The 18762-nt window shown below is 54.9% G+C and overlaps 9 protein-coding genes across 9 annotated transcripts; 5 read left to right on the top strand and 4 right to left on the bottom strand.

Moving 5' to 3' along the window:
* Positions 1–90: 90 nt before the first annotated feature.
* Positions 91–2711, bottom strand: cbc1 (Nuclear cap-binding protein subunit 1; the record flags this gene model as incomplete). Its single annotated transcript, XM_064805704.1, has 3 exons — positions 91–1114; positions 1166–2558; positions 2618–2711. The coding sequence occupies 3 exons, from the start codon at positions 2709–2711 to the stop codon at positions 91–93; spliced, it is 2511 nt and encodes an 836-aa protein (XP_064656164.1).
* Positions 2712–2936: 225 nt separating this feature from the next.
* Positions 2937–3627, top strand: BUD31 (Component of the SF3b subcomplex of the U2 snRNP; the record flags this gene model as incomplete). Its single annotated transcript, XM_064805703.1, has 3 exons — positions 2937–3108; positions 3294–3424; positions 3484–3627. 3 exons carry the CDS (start codon positions 2937–2939, stop codon positions 3625–3627), a joined length of 447 nt encoding a protein of 148 aa, XP_064656163.1.
* A 219-nt stretch (positions 3628–3846) lies between these two features.
* On the bottom strand, positions 3847–6687 carry LTR77_008470 (uncharacterized protein; the record flags this gene model as incomplete). Its single annotated transcript, XM_064805702.1, has 1 exon — positions 3847–6687. The coding sequence occupies one exon, from the start codon at positions 6685–6687 to the stop codon at positions 3847–3849; it is 2841 nt and encodes a 946-aa protein (XP_064656162.1).
* Positions 6688–6909: 222 nt separating this feature from the next.
* MTO1 (Mitochondrial Translation Optimization) lies at positions 6910–9026 on the top strand (the record flags this gene model as incomplete). The annotated part of the gene is made up of 2 exons (XM_064805701.1): positions 6910–7028; positions 7076–9026. 2 exons carry the CDS (start codon positions 6910–6912, stop codon positions 9024–9026), a joined length of 2070 nt encoding a protein of 689 aa, XP_064656161.1.
* A 451-nt stretch (positions 9027–9477) lies between these two features.
* Positions 9478–11703, bottom strand: CTA8 (Heat shock transcription factor; the record flags this gene model as incomplete). The annotated part of the gene is made up of 1 exon (XM_064805700.1): positions 9478–11703. The coding sequence occupies one exon, from the start codon at positions 11701–11703 to the stop codon at positions 9478–9480; it is 2226 nt and encodes a 741-aa protein (XP_064656160.1).
* Positions 11704–13074: 1371 nt separating this feature from the next.
* LTR77_008467 (uncharacterized protein) lies at positions 13075–14261 on the top strand (the record flags this gene model as incomplete). The annotated part of the gene is made up of 3 exons (XM_064805699.1): positions 13075–13374; positions 13424–13939; positions 13992–14261. The coding sequence occupies 3 exons, from the start codon at positions 13075–13077 to the stop codon at positions 14259–14261; spliced, it is 1086 nt and encodes a 361-aa protein (XP_064656159.1).
* Positions 14262–14476: 215 nt separating this feature from the next.
* LTR77_008466 (uncharacterized protein) lies at positions 14477–15247 on the top strand (the record flags this gene model as incomplete). The annotated part of the gene is given in 2 exon segments (XM_064805698.1): positions 14477–14733; positions 14746–15247. The coding sequence occupies 2 exon segments, from the start codon at positions 14477–14479 to the stop codon at positions 15245–15247; spliced, it is 759 nt and encodes a 252-aa protein (XP_064656158.1).
* A 620-nt stretch (positions 15248–15867) lies between these two features.
* LTR77_008465 (uncharacterized protein) lies at positions 15868–17608 on the top strand (the record flags this gene model as incomplete). Its single annotated transcript, XM_064805697.1, has 2 exons — positions 15868–17482; positions 17538–17608. 2 exons carry the CDS (start codon positions 15868–15870, stop codon positions 17606–17608), a joined length of 1686 nt encoding a protein of 561 aa, XP_064656157.1.
* Positions 17609–17799: 191 nt separating this feature from the next.
* Positions 17800–18681, bottom strand: LTR77_008464 (uncharacterized protein; the record flags this gene model as incomplete). The annotated part of the gene is made up of 1 exon (XM_064805696.1): positions 17800–18681. The coding sequence occupies one exon, from the start codon at positions 18679–18681 to the stop codon at positions 17800–17802; it is 882 nt and encodes a 293-aa protein (XP_064656156.1).
* Positions 18682–18762: the final 81 nt, after the last annotated feature.

Genomic DNA, 18762 nt, shown 5'->3' with positions numbered 1-18762 from the left:
ATCGCCCTGCTTAATGCACTTCCGGCATACGTCAATCTTCTCGCGTGTGTACGTCTCGGTCAGCAGTCGCACCACGTGCCCACGTACCATCTACTCGATACGGTCCATATCCTCCATCACCGGCGCATCCTCCACCACAATATCCTCAACGGGCGGCGGCTCCACTAACTCTTCAACCGCGGCCTCGCCAACCACAGCCTCCATAACCGCCGCCTTGCGCCTCCACACCCTGGCCCAACGCTCGCCCCACGTCTTAATCAACTCCTGCTCCTCCTCATCACCCTCGAATCGCTCCACCATCTCGTCCTGCGCACCAGTAGCGATGCCAGCAACCGCATCCTCGATCGCAGCAAACATATCGCGCATGCCTTGCCTCTCGTTCGGTAATGCCTCGTCCATCTGCTTCCGCTGGTCGAAGGGTGTCTTGGTGCTATTGCGCAATTCGAGCAGCTGGTGCATGCGGTTGGTAACTTTGAACATCGTGATCGAGATGATCTCATAGATGTAAGCAGCCGCTAACGCACGGCCACGATCCACGTGGTCGACCAGCGCCCATTGAATCACAGACATCGGTGTGACGATGGTGTAGTTGATGAGCTTGTCGATGATGTTGACCGCAGTGCCGGGGTGATTGGCCCAGAACTCAGCCACACTGGCGAGAATCTGTCTCCTGGCCTGCTCGCTTTGGGTCCCGATGGCGAGAAGGCGTTCTTTGCAGCGATCGATGGTCGATAGCACGTGGCTGAGCGATTTGCTGCCGGAAGACAGAATGGCGGTCATGTAGACATCCGTGCTGCTGACCATGGGATCGGCGACACCTTGATTCCGAGCTTGCTCTTGAATGGAGTCAAGCACGCGCTGCATTTCCTCCTCGGGCGCCTTCTTCTTGAGGAGATCGAGGACTTCTCGAGCCTCCTTCGCGAATGGCGTTTGATCGTTCGCGAACTTGGATTCAGGCATGTCCTTCTCTTTGCTGGTTGGGATGAGTTTATGGTACGGCTCGGGAAGGGTCTCGCGGATACGCTTCGCAAAAGACAGTCTAACTTCCTTGTCCAACGCGCCGTTGATGAAGGCCTTTCGGGCTTGCAGGTCCGGCAGATCAACATCAGAAGTCCTGTCGTTAATAGTCAGCTTCACATCCGTCACATAAAGATGCCGAACTCACCATTCCGCCCACTTCCACCTAAACTCGAAGTTGCTGAGATGGTGTGCGAACCAATCCGTGTAGCGGTAAGCCAGCTCTAAATCCATAGTATCAAGACCTCTGTAGATGAAGCGAATCGCACGCCCAAGGCTTGGAGCTATGGCAGCAGGCGCAATCTTGCACATCTCGGTGATAATGGCGTGGTAGTATACCAGCTTGTGTTCTGGAGCCGGGAGGGTAAGGATCTGCGAGAACACTGCGTCGATAGCCACGTCTTCAGGCTTCCACTTTGGGCGACCATCGTCCGTGTCCCTCAGCTTATCAAAAGCCATACCACGCTTGTGAAAGATGTTGGGAGGCCAGAAGCAGTCGATCTCACTCAGGTAGCGGGCAACAATATTACGGTTGAAGTCGAGAGCGTTGATCGTATCGTTAATGGCGTCGCGGATGAGTGTGGATGCGATGTTCGAAGTGGACGGTACTGACTCGATTTCCTGGTCCGCGAAGACAGAGAAGAAGAGCTCTGGGAAAAGGGCCCGTGGTCCTTGAACGACAGGAGAGGGCACTGTCACCGAGGGGAAAGAGATTGATGTGCTACTCCCGTTGGCGTCGCCGTTGGCCTCCAGATTGGTGCCGCGCATGTATGAGGGATCGTAGACTCTCAGAACACAGTCGAGGGGCCACCCGTTCGACGCCTCCTCCTGCAGCTGTCGCTGCAAAATTGAGATGGTGCTGCCGAAAGCCATGGGCTTGTCGGCGTCATCCTGGCCGAGATACGGGTCGACGAGCGCCTCCAACTGATGCGGTGTAGAAGCAATCACATCCGTCTTTTCCAACAGTTCCACGGCCTTCTGCTTGAGCGTCTGGTCGGAAGCGGAGGCAATTAGGTATGGGATGGTCATCAAGATGATGCGCACCAGCTCAAGCCCCACTGCATCCTCCTGCGAAGCCGTTTGCAGGTCGACCGCACGGTTGAAGAGCTCATCGAGGATCGGGAACACGCCGTCCTGCTCATACACCCTGCTCAAGCATGCCAAGAACCTCAGGGTCAACTTGAACTCCCGCCATTGTCCCTTCTCGAGGCGATCTTGTAGTTGCGCTCCGGCTTTTGTGATCACGTCTGCGGCGACCTCCTTCTTCTCATCGTGCGCGAAGAGGACCACGCCAGCAACGAATGGGATCTTGAACGGCTGCTCTTCGACCAAGCGAAGAATGGCCTCGCTGAGTGTGTCCCTGACATACTCGTCCTCGTAATTCTCCATCGCCAGCTTAGCCAGATTCATCGCGGACTCGTGCGGCATGCGCAGTGAATCTTCCCCAATATCGAGCAAGCCCCTTCTGAGTCTCGTGCCAGGTGGAGCCTCGTGGCGCTGTCGCTGATTGCGGTATGGCTGCTGCTCGAAGTCATCGTCCTCTGCGAGCATGAAGCATTAGCAAGGCGCGTTTCCAATCGTGACCGTTTGGTAGCCTCACCTCTGAACCTCTTCCTCTTGTTGTTGTACCCTCTGCCGCCGCCGCGACCTCCGCCTGGACGGTAGTTGTCACGTTCCCTTTCGAAGTCAGCCATTAATTGCGAGTCGTGATGCTTGGTGATGTTGGCTGAAGTGGTCGTTGGTTAAGAAGTTCAAGTTTAGGGAGACGTCGCGCGTTGAAGCTGGAAGCTTACCGTGACGAGCTGGTCCGTGCGAGACGCTAGCGAACTATTTCACATGAACCAACGAGGCAACCTCTTCACCGCGATACTCACTCTCGCATTCCATCGAACACCACATCAGGAGAGACAGTCGCCAGCATGCCAGCAGTACGAACGGCAAAGAATCGCAAACCGCCGCCCGACGGCTTCGAGGACATCGAAGACACCCTGCTCGAGTTCCAGAACAAGCTCAAGGACGCCGAAAACGCCAGCCACGAGGGCAAGAAGAAGCACGAGATGCTGTGGCCCGTCTTCCGGATCACGCATCAACGTAGGTATACTCCTTAGAAGCGCGTGGAGCACTCAATCTGCGATCGCAGTCACCCAAAGGAAAGGTGGCGAACACATAGCCCTCGAGGCCCGCTAAGGTGAGAGATATCGTTCTCTTCTGACCTCTGCGTGCATCTGAAGGGCTCGAGTGAAGACTTGCTGACCTCTTTGTTTGCGTGTATGTAGGCTCAAGATACATATACGACCTCTACTACGAGAAGGAGGCCATCAGCAAGCAGCTCTACGAGTGGCTTTTGAAGAATGGCTACGCTGACGCGAACCTGATCGCCAAATGGAAGAAGCAGGGCTACGAGAAGGTAAGCTTGAACTTGCTGATTCGTTCTTGGTTGCTGCTTGCTGACTTCGCATGATGCAGCTCTGCTGTCTGCGCTGCATTCAAACCAAGGAGACCAATTTCAACAGCACGTGCATTTGCCGCGTGCCGCGCGAGCAGCTGAAGGAGGATCAGGAGATCCAGTGTGTGAGCTGTGGATGTCGCGGGTGTGCGAGTAATGATTAAAAGTCCTCTGGGCAGGAGGTCTGGAGGCGTTACCGGTGAAGGGGGCCTGATGAGGCAGTGCATTCGGGAGGGAGAGGACCACTGGTAGGTGACGCATGGTTATGATGCACCGCGCAGGGCAGCCACGGCTGTGATGAAGGCGTTGTGATAATGACATTGATGCTCAGGTATATTGCTATGCTCTACGAGAACGCTTCAAATGCAACATTCCACTATACATTAGCCAGCATCCAGATATCCCTCACCAGCGCTCTCACTCTCCCTTGTGCCTCTCGGTGTAGAAGGCCCACTCCGCGACTCTCTCGGATCCAACACATCCTGTTCATCGTCAGCATCATCCCACTCTGTGCTGGCACTCCCTCGCTCTTCTTTCGGTGGTGTAGGTGGCTCGACGTGAACATCGACCGTCAGCGGACCATCCTTGCTCTCCGGCCGACTGTCAGTCACCGAGGCTGTGCGGTCAGTGGCATTACCACCCCCGGAGCTCGGGTCGGTGACAGAACGCCAGATTCTCCTTCGAAATTGGCTGACTGGAGATCTGCTCTCAGGCGAAGGACTGATAGGTGGACTCTCCCATCCTGTGCGACCTAGGGCAGCAGAAGATTTGTTCATCATCTGCTGCATCAGCGGGACTTCGAGGTAGCCTGTGTTGCCTTGGCGGGCGAAGAGCACAAGACCGAGGCAAAGGAGTAGAAGCGTCGACTGCACGATACCCATACGTTTCTGCCAGACCAGCTCGTCAGCGACGAGGGTCAGGCGTGAGCTCATAGCTAGCATCTCTCGCTGATACTGTTCACGTTGGCCTTCCAGCTCGATGACCGTGCTTTGCCAGAGTTGATCGTACGCCTGCCGGAACCCATGCAGCTCTTGCATCACAGTCTGATTGAGATTTGAGAGGAATGAGCTCGTGGCGGAGATTTGCCGCTTTTCGACCTTCGAGAAGGCATCGCGCAGTATCCGCGACTGCTCTTCGATGTACTGAAGAGACAGTGTGCTGTTCGCTTCAAGCTGTTGCAGACGCTTGTGGATCGACTTGAAGAAGGACTCTTGTGTGGATGGCTGTGGCGGTGCGGGGGCAGATGCTGTGCTTGCGGCGATACTCTTGGTGCTGTTTGAGCTGCTGCTCGACGACAACGCGGTGTCGCTTGAATTGGTGATGTCCGAGGACGCAGCGGAGCGTGATGGTTCGCCCACTGGCTGTGTCTCCACCAACACGGCCGAGTCTGTGGCCTGTAGCTCGGGCGTGCTGTTGTTTACGGGCAAGTCGTTTGCTGAGCTGGACTGTTGCGCTTTGGCACCTGGAGGCATGGTTGAAGCTTGGGTATTTTCCGAAGTTTGTACAACATCGTCACTCTTACTCGTCAACGCATGGGCCGCAGATTTAGTGCTTGCGCTCCCAGTCTCAGACATGGTTCCAGTGCCTTCGGACGGAGGGCCAGAAGAACTGGCTACGGACATCGATGACGCTTCTGCAGTAGATGTTGGAGAATTTTCGCTGGTGCCACTTTGGGTTGATCCAGGCTGCTGAGAAGCGATCTCGGATGGTTTAGAACGGTGGCTCGACGTCGAGATACCAGTGACAGCGGTACTGCTTGCTGCTCCATCTGCTGGCAACGTTTCCTTCTCGACCGCAGGTACTGCCTGCAGCGTCTGCTTAGCATGCTCATTGGTCGACGATGCAGGCTCTTGAGCTTCAGCTGTGGGTTCGGCTGCTGGCATCTTCTCCTCGCGGACTTCATGCTGAGCTGCGTATTCCTGATGTCGCATGTCTTCCAACATGGTTGTGCCGTGGATTCGAAGTAAACTGACGGGGCAGTAGTACTCGCTGCCATAGTGAGTCAGGAACTCGATCCTTAGATATCGAGCCCATATCTGTGGGTGCTCGATGAGGAATGCTTGTACCTCCCGAGTGTTGCGAGCTTCGAAGGTCCCGAGATCCTTCCATTTATCCAGCTGAACGGGATAGACGTCAGATACCGAGACTCGAAAGTGTCGGAAGATGCTGCTGAAGAACTCATAATTGGCGAGTACAATCGTGTCCACCAAGATGTCGTTACACAGCTCGACAATAAAAAACTTGTTCTGAGCAGAGCAGGTATTGAGCATGTAGCTGTCCTTGTTCTCCACCAAAACTGAAGATGCCGACTTGCACTCGGGGTTGTTCTTGAGGACGGTGGCAGCGCAATCGAACGAAGCATAATTTGTCCGTTCCTTACACGTCTTCCCGGCATCTTTTGATCTCGGAGAGTGAGCCGTAGGTGTCGCTTGACCCGCCGCAGAATCATCACTGGCTCTGTATGCAGCCTGCTGCTGTCTTGGTCCACTCGCGGGGCTACCAAAACCTGAGAAGTCTAGCTCGATCTCTCCCTCCTCCCCGAACCCGTCAAGAGCATTGTTAATGCCGGGACGTGGTCGATCGGGACCTTGTTGGGGATCGCGGCCTGGCTCTGGTGCTTTGACATGGTTCTGCTGCTTCCACTCTTCGAAAGACAGAAACTTCGCATTGTCGAGTGGTGAATCAGTCTCTGCTTCGCTATTCACCGTATCTACAGCCTGGATGGACGTCGAGGCAGTCTGGAGGTCCGAAGCGACCGAAGGAGTTTGCCTTGCCTCCGGGACATCATCAACGACACGGGAGGGAGAGGCCTCCAGCGACTGTTCTGTCGATGGAAGTTCATGGGCGGTTCCAGTTGCCGAGCTTGCCGTCGCGGATTCGTCACCCAAAGACCTCTCTGACCCTAAGCTGGAAAGATTGATAGCGTCAATGCTAGTCTCAGTACTCTGAGTTGTGGTTGTATTCAGCCGATCGGGCCGCAGGCACTGCTGCGGCAATGTGTGGGTAATGTAATTGACAGTACGGCTGGGACACGTTCCGCTGCCGAGTGGAGGTGTGGTCGTGCGTGCCGAAGAAGACGCGGTTGCTTTACTGGTGGTTACGGTCTGTGTCGTGCTCCTAGTGCTCTCCACGGCGATGGTGGGTTCGCCATCGCTTTCATGTGCATGGCAAAGGCTTCCGGCAGCTAGGGCAAGAACAACTGCGGCGCATAAAAACTTCCGCATGCTATCCTCAATGTAGTCAGCATGTCCACCCTGACTCTGTCCGACACTTCAAGATCATGTCAATAAGTACAGATGAATGAAAGGACAAAGACACTTTGCTTGCCAGTCAGCCATCCTTCCCAATGCGGTCAATGAGCGGCTCGGTCCGCGGGTGCTAAAGTGACCACTGTCGACGGCGAGTTGATAGACACGAGTGGGAAGACAACAGCAGGATTGTCAATCATGGCGTTGGTGTTCTCTGCAAGAGCACGAATGCTATGGGGCCACGCGCCGCGTGTGAGGTCAGCGAAGGCCTTCCGGCGCGGCCTTGCCTCAGTGGCAGACCTGCCGGTCGATAGAAGGTATGCGACAGTCACCCGCCGATATTGCAGACACTGATCAGCTCTAGTCCTCCGGCCGACGTCGTAGTCATAGGTGGCGGCCATGCAGGCTGCGAGGCTTCGGCGGCGGCGGCTCGAACAGGTGCTCGAACGACCCTGGTCACGCCTTCATACGAGAATCTTGGAGTGTGCAGCTGTAACCCTTCATTCGGCGGCATTGGCAAAGGAACGATGATGCGCGAGATTGACGCCCTGGATGGCTTAGTCGGACGCATTACAGATGAAGCTGGCGTACAGTTCCGAATGTTGAACCGCAAAAAGGGCCCTGCGGTCTGGGGACCACGAGCGCAGATTGATCGAGCGTTATACAAGAAGCACATGCGCGAAGAGATGATGAATTATCGTGGGCTGCAGGTGAAGGAGGGCAAGGTCGCGGATATCATCGTCGATCGATCGCCGGCTGCAATGGACGAGGGCAAGCATGGAAAGATTACGGGCGTGCGGTTGGAGTCTGGAGAGGTCATTGATACAAAAAACGTCGTAATCACGACGGGGACATTTCTGGGTGGAGAGATTCACATCGGATTAGATGTCTTCCCTTCTGGACGCATGGGCGAGGCCGCCACTGTGGGCCTTTCGAAGTCACTGAGGGAAGCTGGTTTCAAGCTTGGCAGACTCAAGACTGGCACGCCACCCAGGCTAGACAAGACGACGATAGCCTTCTCCAAACTACAACTCCAACCGGGTGACGATCCGCCGGTTCCTTTCTCCTATCTGAACGAGAGAGTGGCGGTTGACCAACAGCTTGATTGCTTCAGCACGTTCACAAATCCTGCAGCACACGACATCGTCCGGCAGAACCTCGACAAGAGCATACACATCCGGGAGTCTGTCAAGGGGCCAAGATACTGCCCTTCACTGGAAAGCAAGATTCTGCGCTTTGCTTCGAAGGAACAGCATCTCATATGGCTGGAGCCGGAAGGCTTTGACAATGATGTGATATATCCAAATGGCATCAGTATGACTGTTCCAGCAGATGCACAGGAAGCCATGCTGAAGACCATCGTCGGCCTTGAAGACGTGAGGATGCTCCAGCCAGGATACGGCGTTGAATACGACTACGTGGACCCTCGCAGCTTGAAGAGCACCTTGGAGACGAAGGCCATAAGCGGACTCTTCCTCGCCGGCCAGATCAACGGCACCACTGGATATGAGGAAGCAGCTGCGCAAGGTATCTTGGCTGGCATCAATGCTGGCAACTCTGCTGTTGGCCGCCTGCCGTTTACAATGTCGCGAGCGGACAGCTACATCGGTATTATGATTGACGATCTGGTCACCAAAGGCGTGAGCGAGCCATACCGCATGTTCACGTCACGGTCAGAGTATCGCATGTCCGCTCGAGCGGACAACGCGGACCTGCGGCTTACAGCCAAAGGCAGGGAGGCTGGAGTCGTCGGCGACAAGCGATGGTCTGCCTTCGGCGACGAGAAGGCGCAGCTGGATGAGCTTCGTGCGATGCTTGAAAGCAAGAAACTCAGCTCGCACGCTTGGATTGAGCAAGGCTTCACCGTGCGCGAGGACAGCTCAAAGCGCTCTGCGTTTGACCTGTTGCGGCATGCGGACATCACCACCGCATCGCTGGTCTCGGTCGTTCCCGAAGTCGCCAGATACTCTGGTCGTGTCCAAGCTCGAATGAACATCGAAGGCACATACGCACCCTACATCACGCAGCAAGAAGCTTCAGCCGCAGCCTTCGCTCGGGACGAGACGCTGTTGCTACCAGCAGACCTGGACTACCAATCCATCTTCGGCCTGAGCATGGAGGAGAAAAAGGTCCTGAGCGACACGCGTCCAGAGTCCGTCGGCCAGGCAAGGCGAGTCGAAGGAGTCACTCCGGCTGGTGCTCTGCGATTGCTCGCTCATGTGAAGAGCGAATGGCGGCGCTCGCAGAAAGATAGAGTTTTTAAGGATACGTTTGAGGCTCAGCCGCCTGGGAGAGAGGCTGAGGCCTTGGCGTGAGTGTTACTGGGGACTTTGCATAGCGATGGTGTTCGACCGGTGGATTCCGCTTTACTGAGAGAAGTTGGGTGTCATGATAGTACGATGTATAGATATTCACCTTTTGTCACACTCGAGCTTCAGCTGCAGGTCTGAAGATTCTTGTTGAATAGCGAGACTGAATGCTCGCAACCGTCATAGCTGCGAAGAATGGCCGTTCAAAGACAAGGGGAGGCTGTCACGGCAATAGCATCTCCCGAGAATCATTCACATTGCATATCAGGGTATCTATTCCGCAGTGTCGCTGCTCCAGCGACAGTATTATCCACAACACTTTCCATTGTCCTACACGCACACCCACAGCCGTGTGTCGCAAGGAACTACCAAGTCCCGGCTCGTAATTCATGAAGTCGTCAGCACTGCGCCTTTTTCCTATGCAAACATCTTCAACGACAGTCCAGCCCACACCGCTTCAAGACCTCCGCTGCCGCTTGTTCGGCGTACCGGCCCCGTCTTCTCCACCATTCGGTCCAGCCGGACTGGTTGCTGAACTGCTCACGCTCTCGACTTGTCCACCGTTCTGTCCAGCGGCCAGGTGGTTTGGATCCGCTGGAGTTGGACCGAACAAGTCGTCCACAGCGTTTTCACCACCCGCACCCGCACCCATGTTGCCAGGCCAGTTGTTGTTATCCCCATCGCCCGCGCCCGTGTCAAACCCAAAGTCAAAGTCACCATCCCCGCCTCCGTCCCATGTGTTCTCGTCGAAGTTGATGAAGGCATTCGGATCGTAGTCGCCAGGTGCGCCAGTGAGGTCGAACGGATCTTGGCCGATATCCTGCACCAAACCAGGAATGTTACCAGTTGGTGAGTGCGGACTAAGCCTTCGACCGAGCTCCTTCAGCGAATCTTGATTCTGCTTCTGCAAGACCTGCAGCTGCTCGATGGTGTTGTCCTGATCTCGTAGATGCTGCAAGTCAAAGTTGGGCGGTGCAGGATGCGTGAGGGCGTTGTTGTCGCCTGCATTCGCACCCCCTTGACTGCTCATGATGGCTTGAAGAGTGTTTTCCCGCTGCTGTGGTGTCAGGGGATTGCCAGTGAGGTTCTGGTAATGGTCGACGATGGATTTGAAGTCTCCATAGTCCGGCGCGGTGGTTGAGTTTGGAGTGCTGGCTTGTGTCGTGGCGTTCACGGTGTTGATCAGACTCATCATCTCCTCGTTCGGCGTCTGTGATTCTGCCTTCACGTTCGGACTGGGAGCTGTGGTAGTGCTCTGTGGTTGGGGTTGGCCACTGGACACACTGCCACCGTTTGAGCCATCATTGGGCGGACTGGCAGATGCTCGGGCAGAGTTTGGCTCGGTGGCCACGTTGCCAGGTTGCAGCGACTGGTTCGCATTGGCAGAGTTTGGTCCGGGTAGAAGCAGCTGTGGTCTCTTCATGTACCGCTGGAGCTGCTGCTGTTGTGAGCTGGCTTGAGGATCTGGCGTACCATCAGTGTATTCTTCCACGACGCTACCGTGCTGTTGATTCTGATGCGCAGCCGCATTCGTGAACATGTTGACCAGGTTCTGCGCTCCTTGACCCTCCACACTTCGATTGTAGAAAGTAGCTAGAAAGGTCAAGATGGCATTGATGGAGTTCTCGTGCCGGTCATGCAGGGCTTGGAAGGCGCTCGCTTGTCGATAGAACTGATCGTTCTGATCTTTGAGCTGAGTTATCATTTGCGAGATGAACTTCTGCTGTGATTGCAGCTTTTGGAGCTCTGACCGCACAGCCGCAATCTCATTCCGTGGTAGTTGTGCTAGATCCAGGGTGTTGCTCGGCGCACCCAGCTCCTGTATGCGGCTCTCCGGAACAGGCGAATATTGACGCTCGTCGTCACTGTCATACTGCTCCTTGATGGTCCCATCACGCTTCCGCTTTGCAGTCGACTTGCCACCAGGCTTGTTGATCAGCCAGAGAAGCTTAGGTCGATTCCTCTGGAAGAACCTATGTGAGTACATGCTGGGTGGCTTCAGCCCCTTTCTGGCCTTCTCTGACTGTCGCAAAGAGCCGTCCGTGATGTTTATGGTCTTGTGAAAGCCATACATGTTGAGCTGGCGAACGAAAGAAGCATAGTTGTTGTGCTTGAACAGCTCTGGGATCAAGGTGCGCGCAAACTCATCCTCGTCGAGCACTATGAAAGACTTGCCATCGTCAGACCATCGGATGAGATCTGTGTGGTTGCTGTCGAGGAAGCTGCTGAGCTTCTGGATGAAGGGTGGTATCGATTTTCTCTTCGCCAGTCCTTCCTTCATGGCTGCATCAGCTCTTCTCTCAAGTTCCATGTCATCGTCAGTGTCTGGAGATCCTGCCAACCCTCCACTGCCATTCCATTGCTCTTGTTGTTGTCCGTTTTGTGGAGCAAGTTGCTGGTTCCGCGTTCTCCTCACAAGCTCTGTGGAAGGTGCTGCGGGTGTGAAGTTGCTACCGTATGTCTGCCGCTGCGCGCTGTTCAAGCCGTAGGAGTTGAGGTTGTTGTTGTCATCAAAGGTAGTGTTCGCAAAGGTCTGGTCAGGAAGTGGATTTGAGAAGTCAAAGTTGCTGAAGTCGGCGTTGTCCGGTATCTGCGGGTACTGGAAATTTGACTGCTGCGGCTGCTGAGGCATCGGTGAGGTGCCGGGTGCTGGCCGTTTGCGATTTTGCGGGGAGTTCTGCATGGTTGTATGCAGGCCGGCGGTGATATGCGGGTAGCCGTGGGAGTCGATCGCAAGGTGGTAGGATTTCAGAAAAACCGGCAGAAGGTGCGCGCTCAGGGTCCGACGTGCCTGATGTGCTCCCGACAGGGATGGGGGAGGCAGGATATAGGTGGAATGGGAAGGATGAGGTAGCCTTAAGCCTTTCTTGCTGACTTGTTCTTGTTCTTGTCTTAACGGCAGGCGGCTAGTCAGGCCTAGCTGATGGAGGAAGGTCCGGTCCTTTCACTTCATTATGTCCCGCCTCGAGTAGAACAATGCCAATATGAGTCAATGGAGTCTCTTGTCCACCTGGCTTCTCACTGGATTGTCTTCACCTCGCCCGTGGTTGGCTGGTCCTGCGCACGTTGCGGCGGTTGAGGTCGTTCGTCGATGAGGCACGCAATCGCGGGTGTATGGCCGGTTCGTATGTTGGTCCAGTCAAAGGCAACGCCTTTGGCTTAAGGTGAAATCTGTCGTCGTGATCCTCCAGGAAGTCACCGTGATGTGATGCCCGATGTCTAAGGCAGGTCTTGGCCTTCGGATACGGCTCCGATAAGCGAACTCCACCAAAGACAACAACCACATCTCACCTCTTGCTTCTCCAACTGAGATATGGCGCACAATCAAGACACAGTTTTGATGCATCATCTTGAGCTCAGCTTAGGCTGTACGAGAGAGGAGATACTGGGCGAATATATCCCCATCTCATGCCTCCGTCCGTCCAGATCACCAACTCCAAACCTTGACCCGGCGACGCGCCTTCAAAACAACTGCCCTTCTGCATGCTCGGTCCTCTGCTTAAAGGTACATGTAAGGTCTGTTGTTCTCAGTATCTCATGTGTCACAATCTTCGTCTACCCTGTTGCATTTCAGAAGAAACATGTTATAGCGGTGCCATGAGGCTGGACTACCGCGCAAGTGGCCAGATGAACTACACCATCCTCCCCCATCCATACCTTGCTACGAGACGTGGTCGGCGATTCCAGCGCGCAATCTCAGCTCTAAGATGAGCGTTCGCCTTCGTACAGATCAACCTTGGATGGGATGGTGTTCTGGTGGCTGAGCTGCCGCCAAGACCTCAGCCTTGGAGGATTTTTACGACATAGCCGCAAGATATACAGCGAGGACACTGGTCCCGGCGTTGCTTCTCCTTTGCTCGTACCTCACAATGCGAGGCCACCATAGAATCGTGTATAGTATTTTGAAGACAACAGATACCGGCGAAGTCCTTTGCCGTCGACATGTCCTGGCTCCATACCAGCTCGTGCCGTGTCGCCGACATGGACGAGTATATAATCGCAGAGCCTCCAGACGACGTCAAAACTGCGAGCATCACCAATTGGCTCAATCCACATGGCAGATTTGGCGCCCGCGACGCACTTTACACCACGACCGGTGTTCGTCTTCGACAATCCACGATCACGCTCTCATCTGTTCTTCCGATGGATCTCAACCAGTCCGAAACTTGCCCCAATCCACCACGCTTTCATGATGGCATCCCTACTTGGCCCAGATCGTTTCACGCTGCACACCCGAGCTTCTCCGGGCAGGAAACAGCAAACCCAAAGCGCTGTTGCTCCTTTTTGCGGCGATGAGACACATGAGACCTGCAGAACCCAACTAGCCCAGCATGTCTTGAACGCTCATGAGAAGGTGAGTCTGGCTTGAATACCTGGGAAGAACGGCACTGACGCCTTCTCAGAGTCTCATCCCGTTTGTCAACGAACACTGCGTCTTAGCTTTCAAGCACGAAGACATGTTTCCACTGTTGCGGGGGACAAGGGACAGCTACAGGCACTTTACTAACTCCACCCACATACCTGACGATTTCTTCAAAATCATCAAGCCGGTGCTAGTCATCAGGCATCCGATTCTGGTGGTTGACTCACTCTGCAGAGCGATCGAGCAAGAGGGCAGCAAGCCTGCGCCTGCGGAAGAGGACTTTGAAGCCATCACGACGCTGAAGCTCAGTCGGCATTTGTTCGATGGGTTCTGCTCGCAAGGCCGCAAACCACTTGTTGTGGATGGAGATGATGTGCTCTGGAAGACTGCTGCGGTGGGCAAGGCTGTTTGTGAATACATTGGCATCAACGCAGATGAGTTGAGCGAGACGTGGACGCCATATCCGGCGCATGAGCGACCGACTGCGAATGCGTACGCTTATGAGTGGACGAAGGTGGTGTGGGAGAGCGATGGCATTCATCGTCCTGCGGAGAAGGTGCCTCAGACTACATCAGCATTGTTGAAATAACTGCTAACCTTCTCATCAGCCCGAGGAACCGGAGCTGGAGAAGTACTGTGCCATTTGGGAGGCGAGTTACGGCAGTGAGGCGGGTGTTGCGCTGAAAGCACTGGTGCTGAAGAACATGCCGCACTACGAATACTTGTCGCAGTTCAAGATTGGTGGTCCACTGCAGGACAAGCCTATGATGACACCGAGCAGCAACATTGGCGCAGATTACTTCAGCCTTACTCGTGGGGAAGAGGAAGAGGGTGAGCCGTGGGACATCCATCGTCAGGATTCTTGTACGCCATTTTGAGATATCGTGGGTGGGGTTTCTTATGGTGCAGGGATGGATGGGAGGTCGCAGTGCCAACTTGTGGCTTTCTGTAGAGGTTTCATAATACTTGTCCTGCTTACATGTGAATCTTCCCAAACCGGAAGGTGCCGAGGTCCAATTCAAAACACGTCTTCCAAACGCGTTCGCGTTCTCACCTGCAACCACTTCCACCACCACCACCCACCATACCAACCATGCCCACCCCAATCGACCTCTCGCTCTCCTCCCTCGTCCCCACCCTCTCCCCCATCCCCGACGAACTCACCAACCTCGCCTCCTCCCTCCTCGCCCAATCCCGCTCCAAAGCCTCCGCCCTCAAACCCGAAGAAGAAATCGGCCGCACATACGCTTGCTGCCACATCGCATGTCAGCGGCTCGGGCATAAGCTGGCGCTGGAGATTGGGAAGCCCGCGCCGCCCGTGGGGCCGAGGGTATACGCGAAGTTGCATAGGTTTTTAAATAGTGTTTTGACTACTACTACGGGGACGCCGAAGAGGGCGGTGAGGGGGGCCGGGGAGACGCCGGGGAGTAGGGGGAAGGAGGGGGTTTCGCCGGCGGCGGGGCGGTCGTTGGGTAGGCAGGCGACTACGCCGGGGTCGAGGAAGAGGAAGGCCGAGGCGGTGGAGGAGACGCCCAGTAAGAGCGCCAGGACTACGCGAAAAGCAGATGCTACTAGCGAGCCTCCGGTGGAGGGGGACGCAGAAATTTTGGAAGACGAACTTGAAGACGCGGACGATCAAGACACCCCCGTAGCAGTCGCACGGCCAGCGAAGACACCTCTGCGAAGGGGAGAGAAGCATGGCGCTACCGACGAAGACGACCCTGGACCTGCGGGTCTACTGCCTGGTCTGGGGACGATGTTCCAACCTGCTGTGGATTGGCTGAGCGATGACAGAAGGGCAGAGTTTGCGCGGTGGAAGAAGGGTATCTTGCGTGAGGTTGCTCTGGTGGAAGGGAAGGCTTGATTGAGCAGGGTATGGGATCTGAATGACCCCACTGTGATGTGGTCAGTTCCTTAGAAGCAGTAAAGATGCTTTCAGATTCCCAAACAGGGCCCCCGCTCCACAACGGGCCATCTATGAATGAACAGACGGAAGGTGTTCGGCAACTAGGCTTCTCCCTGTATTCCACGGCCAGCGGACCAGCTTGACAACCATCAAGAATATACCGAGCAGAAATGAGGATGCTGCACGTCAGACTTTCAGGACCATGCCTACGACAGTTGGGCCAGTGGCCACAATGGCCTTAGGAACTACCGCTATCAACATTTATTGCGTACCATCATCGGTCACCATTGCTATGAAGTCCGGTGCGAGGCAGTAGAGTATATGACAGGAGCGTGCAGAGGCAGAAAGAGTCGAACAATTGTATCGCCAGCCTTAGACATAGCTCTGTGTAATGATCTTCACGTGAAAAAGCAAACACATGCTATCTCCACTGATCAGCCAACGGGATCTCCACGATCCAGTCTATGCTTAAATTTAAGGTTTGGATGTGAATGTGGAGGAAGGTCTCAACGGCCTGGATGCGATAAGACGTTGTCGCCCAATGGCATAACAAAGGTACTAACTTCGCCCGCAGCAAGATGGCAGAACCGAACTGGTATCGCATCGCAGCTCTCAAAGACTTCCTCCCTCTCAGCGCGGATCCGTCTACAGCTGCCGCCCGCGAGCATATCGCACAATCACGTTCTTCCAGCAACCTAGCAGCGATGAGGAACCGCAGCTTCGTCACGCGCAGACGAAGTAGCTTTGGCGCAGAAGATCTACCCAAGAGACAAGGCGACGAGAACGCCGGGGACAATCAGGATGCTCTGCCAGACGGACAGTCGCAAGTGCTCTCATCCTCAGCAGGGCACTGGGGAGGTGGGGATGAGTATGCGCTGCGACGCAAGATCAGTATACCAGCGTCTCTCATCACACCAGAGATGCGTTCGCAGCGCCTGATTGGCAACAGCAATCCACGGTATAGGTGGGAGCAGTACTGGAAGACGGAGAAGCAGCTGAAGGAGATGCCCAAGGCCATCAGAAAGTACTATGAGCGCAACAACTATCTGATCCAGAATTACATGTACATCGATCGGCTTCTGGACAGCAGCTTGCCACACAATCTGATCCAAGAGTACCAGCAGATGAATTCTGGCTATGGTACGAACCAGCCTGATGTTCCGCCGACCATCACAGAGGAGACTTCTCCCGCTGCGACGGGATCGAACACACCAGAGCTAAATGGCAGCACGCAAAGAGTCAAACGCACTCCAAAAGACATCTACAAGGTCCATGACGAAGAGCTCACACCATTACTCCCAGACCAGAAGGATGTGGACGACGAAGAGATCCTCGCCATGCCACCAGATCTAGACCTAGAAGAAGAAACAGGCTCCCAATCCCGGGTCGTCACAGTTGCGATCTATCTCAATCTTGCCGCCAACACCGTGCTGCTGATCATGAAGATTGTTGTTGTCGCCCTGTCGGATTCCGTATCAGTTCTGGCCTCTCTGGTCGATGCCGCGCTCGACTTTCTTTCCACCGCCATTGTGTGGGTAACTACCCGTCTCATCAGCCGGAACGACCAATACTCGTACCCGATCGGACGTCGGCGGCTGGAACCCATCGGTGTCCTCGTCTTCTCGGTCATCATGATAACCTCGTTTGTACAGGTCGGGCTTGAGGGCTTCTACAAGCTTACTGGACCCGACCACGAAATTGTCAAGCTCACCTTGCCAGCCATCGTGATCATGGCGGCGACCGTGGTCATCAAATTCTTGTGCTGGCTGTGGTGTCGCCTCATAAAGAACAGCTCGGTGCAGGCGCTTGCTCAGGATGCCCAGACTGATGTGGTGTTCAACACCTTTTCGATCATCTTCCCGCTCGTCGGCTACTACGCGAAGGTGTGGTGGTTGGATCCTCTGGGAGGCATTCTGCTCTCGCTATACGTTATCCTCAACTGGGCGCAGACGTCTTCGACACATATTCGCAACCTCACTGGTGCTGCAGCTTCCGCAGATGAACGCAATATCCTACTCTATCTTACTATGCGTTTCGCAAAGACCGTCCGGAAGATCCAAGGCTTGCAAGCCTACCACAGCGGCGACAAGCTCAATGTCGAAGTGGACATTGTTCTCGACGAGCACACCAGTCTCCGAGACTCGCACGATCTAGGCGAGAGCCTGCAGTATGTGCTCGAGAGTGTGCCTAATGGTATGTCCAATCACTACCGTTGCATTCCTATTCGCTTTTGCTAACTCTTCGACAGTCGACCGAGCCTTTGTTCACATGGACTACGCAGACTATAACCTACCATCGCATCTGCAACAGGACTCTTAGCAGGAACCTGAAAGAGATTTTGGGGGCCGTTGTTTGCTGAGTTCACCGCGAGATTACTGATAATGTACTATAGTGTACGATATGAGACACCCCAGTGATGAACGTTGACGATGGGAATCAGCAGAGAATGCTATCTTTACGACACCATGTCCACCCTTCAGCTGTACCTTCACCACGAACAGCGGGCATTGCTAGTCAGCCTGGGAATACCCTACATCATCAACACCTCCCATCGAGATCAATCGTCCTTGCATGCCCTTTGCGATATCTCGCATGTCGGGCGGCAGATTGCTGAAGTCCGCTTCCTTCGCCCAAGAGCCGATGCCGTGCTGCAAGATGTTCCTCGCCCTTGCTGCATCAGTCCCGGCAATGCCCATCGTGCCGTGCAGCGTCATTCGCTCATTGGTCGAGTCATACACACCTCGATGCAAAATATTGTTGTTGTAGAAGAGGATATCACCAGGGCCCATCCTCACGACCTTCTGGCCTGGCATATCGTCTTCGAACGGATCAGCACTTCGCTCCATATCAGTCCGAGCACGCTTGTGCGAGCCAGGCACGACGACCAAGGAGGCGTCGTCGAACAGTGCCAGATTCCATTGCGTGTGCATCATAGGTTCTTTAAGCCGCTCTTCTTCTTCTTTGGCAGGTACATCAGGCCCGATGTCATCACGGTGCCAGCGCAGTGCGAAGTCTCGGTCGGGTCGTACAAGCATATTATACAGCTCCAGGACCAACACGTCCCGCTCGCACTGCAGCAATCGGCACACAGCTTCAAGCATCGTGTCGTTGAAGTACGACTCCGCGAACACCTTTCGCTCTGGCATGTCGGGATGAAGTAGATGCTGAACGCCCCAGATTCCATGACTGGCGTCTTCATTCCAGGGAGGGAATTGCTTGGGGAGAGTTCGGATGTAGGGCCATTTGCCGGATCTTGCGAGGTCTACTGCTTTCTGTGCGGCGGTTCTGTAACGGTCCAAAGTTTCGCCAGAGAAGGCATTTCGTATGAGGACAAAGCCGTCGCGATCAAGGTCAGCTCTGAGCTCTGAGCTGGTTGGAAGTTGTGCTTCCATTTTGCGGCGGTTAGAGAATTGGCTGCGATGATAGCGGTACCTGCTCTACGAGCTCATTCATGGAGAATTCCCATTGATATG

Source organism: Saxophila tyrrhenica (genome assembly GCF_035928015.1).
Source record: "Saxophila tyrrhenica strain CCFEE 5935 chromosome Unknown scaffold_14, whole genome shotgun sequence".
In the NCBI taxonomy this organism is placed as follows: Eukaryota; Fungi; Ascomycota; class Dothideomycetes; order Mycosphaerellales; family Extremaceae; genus Saxophila; species Saxophila tyrrhenica.
The sequence above is the reverse complement of the archived record's forward strand: the minus strand, read 5'-3'. Positions and strand labels throughout refer to the sequence as shown.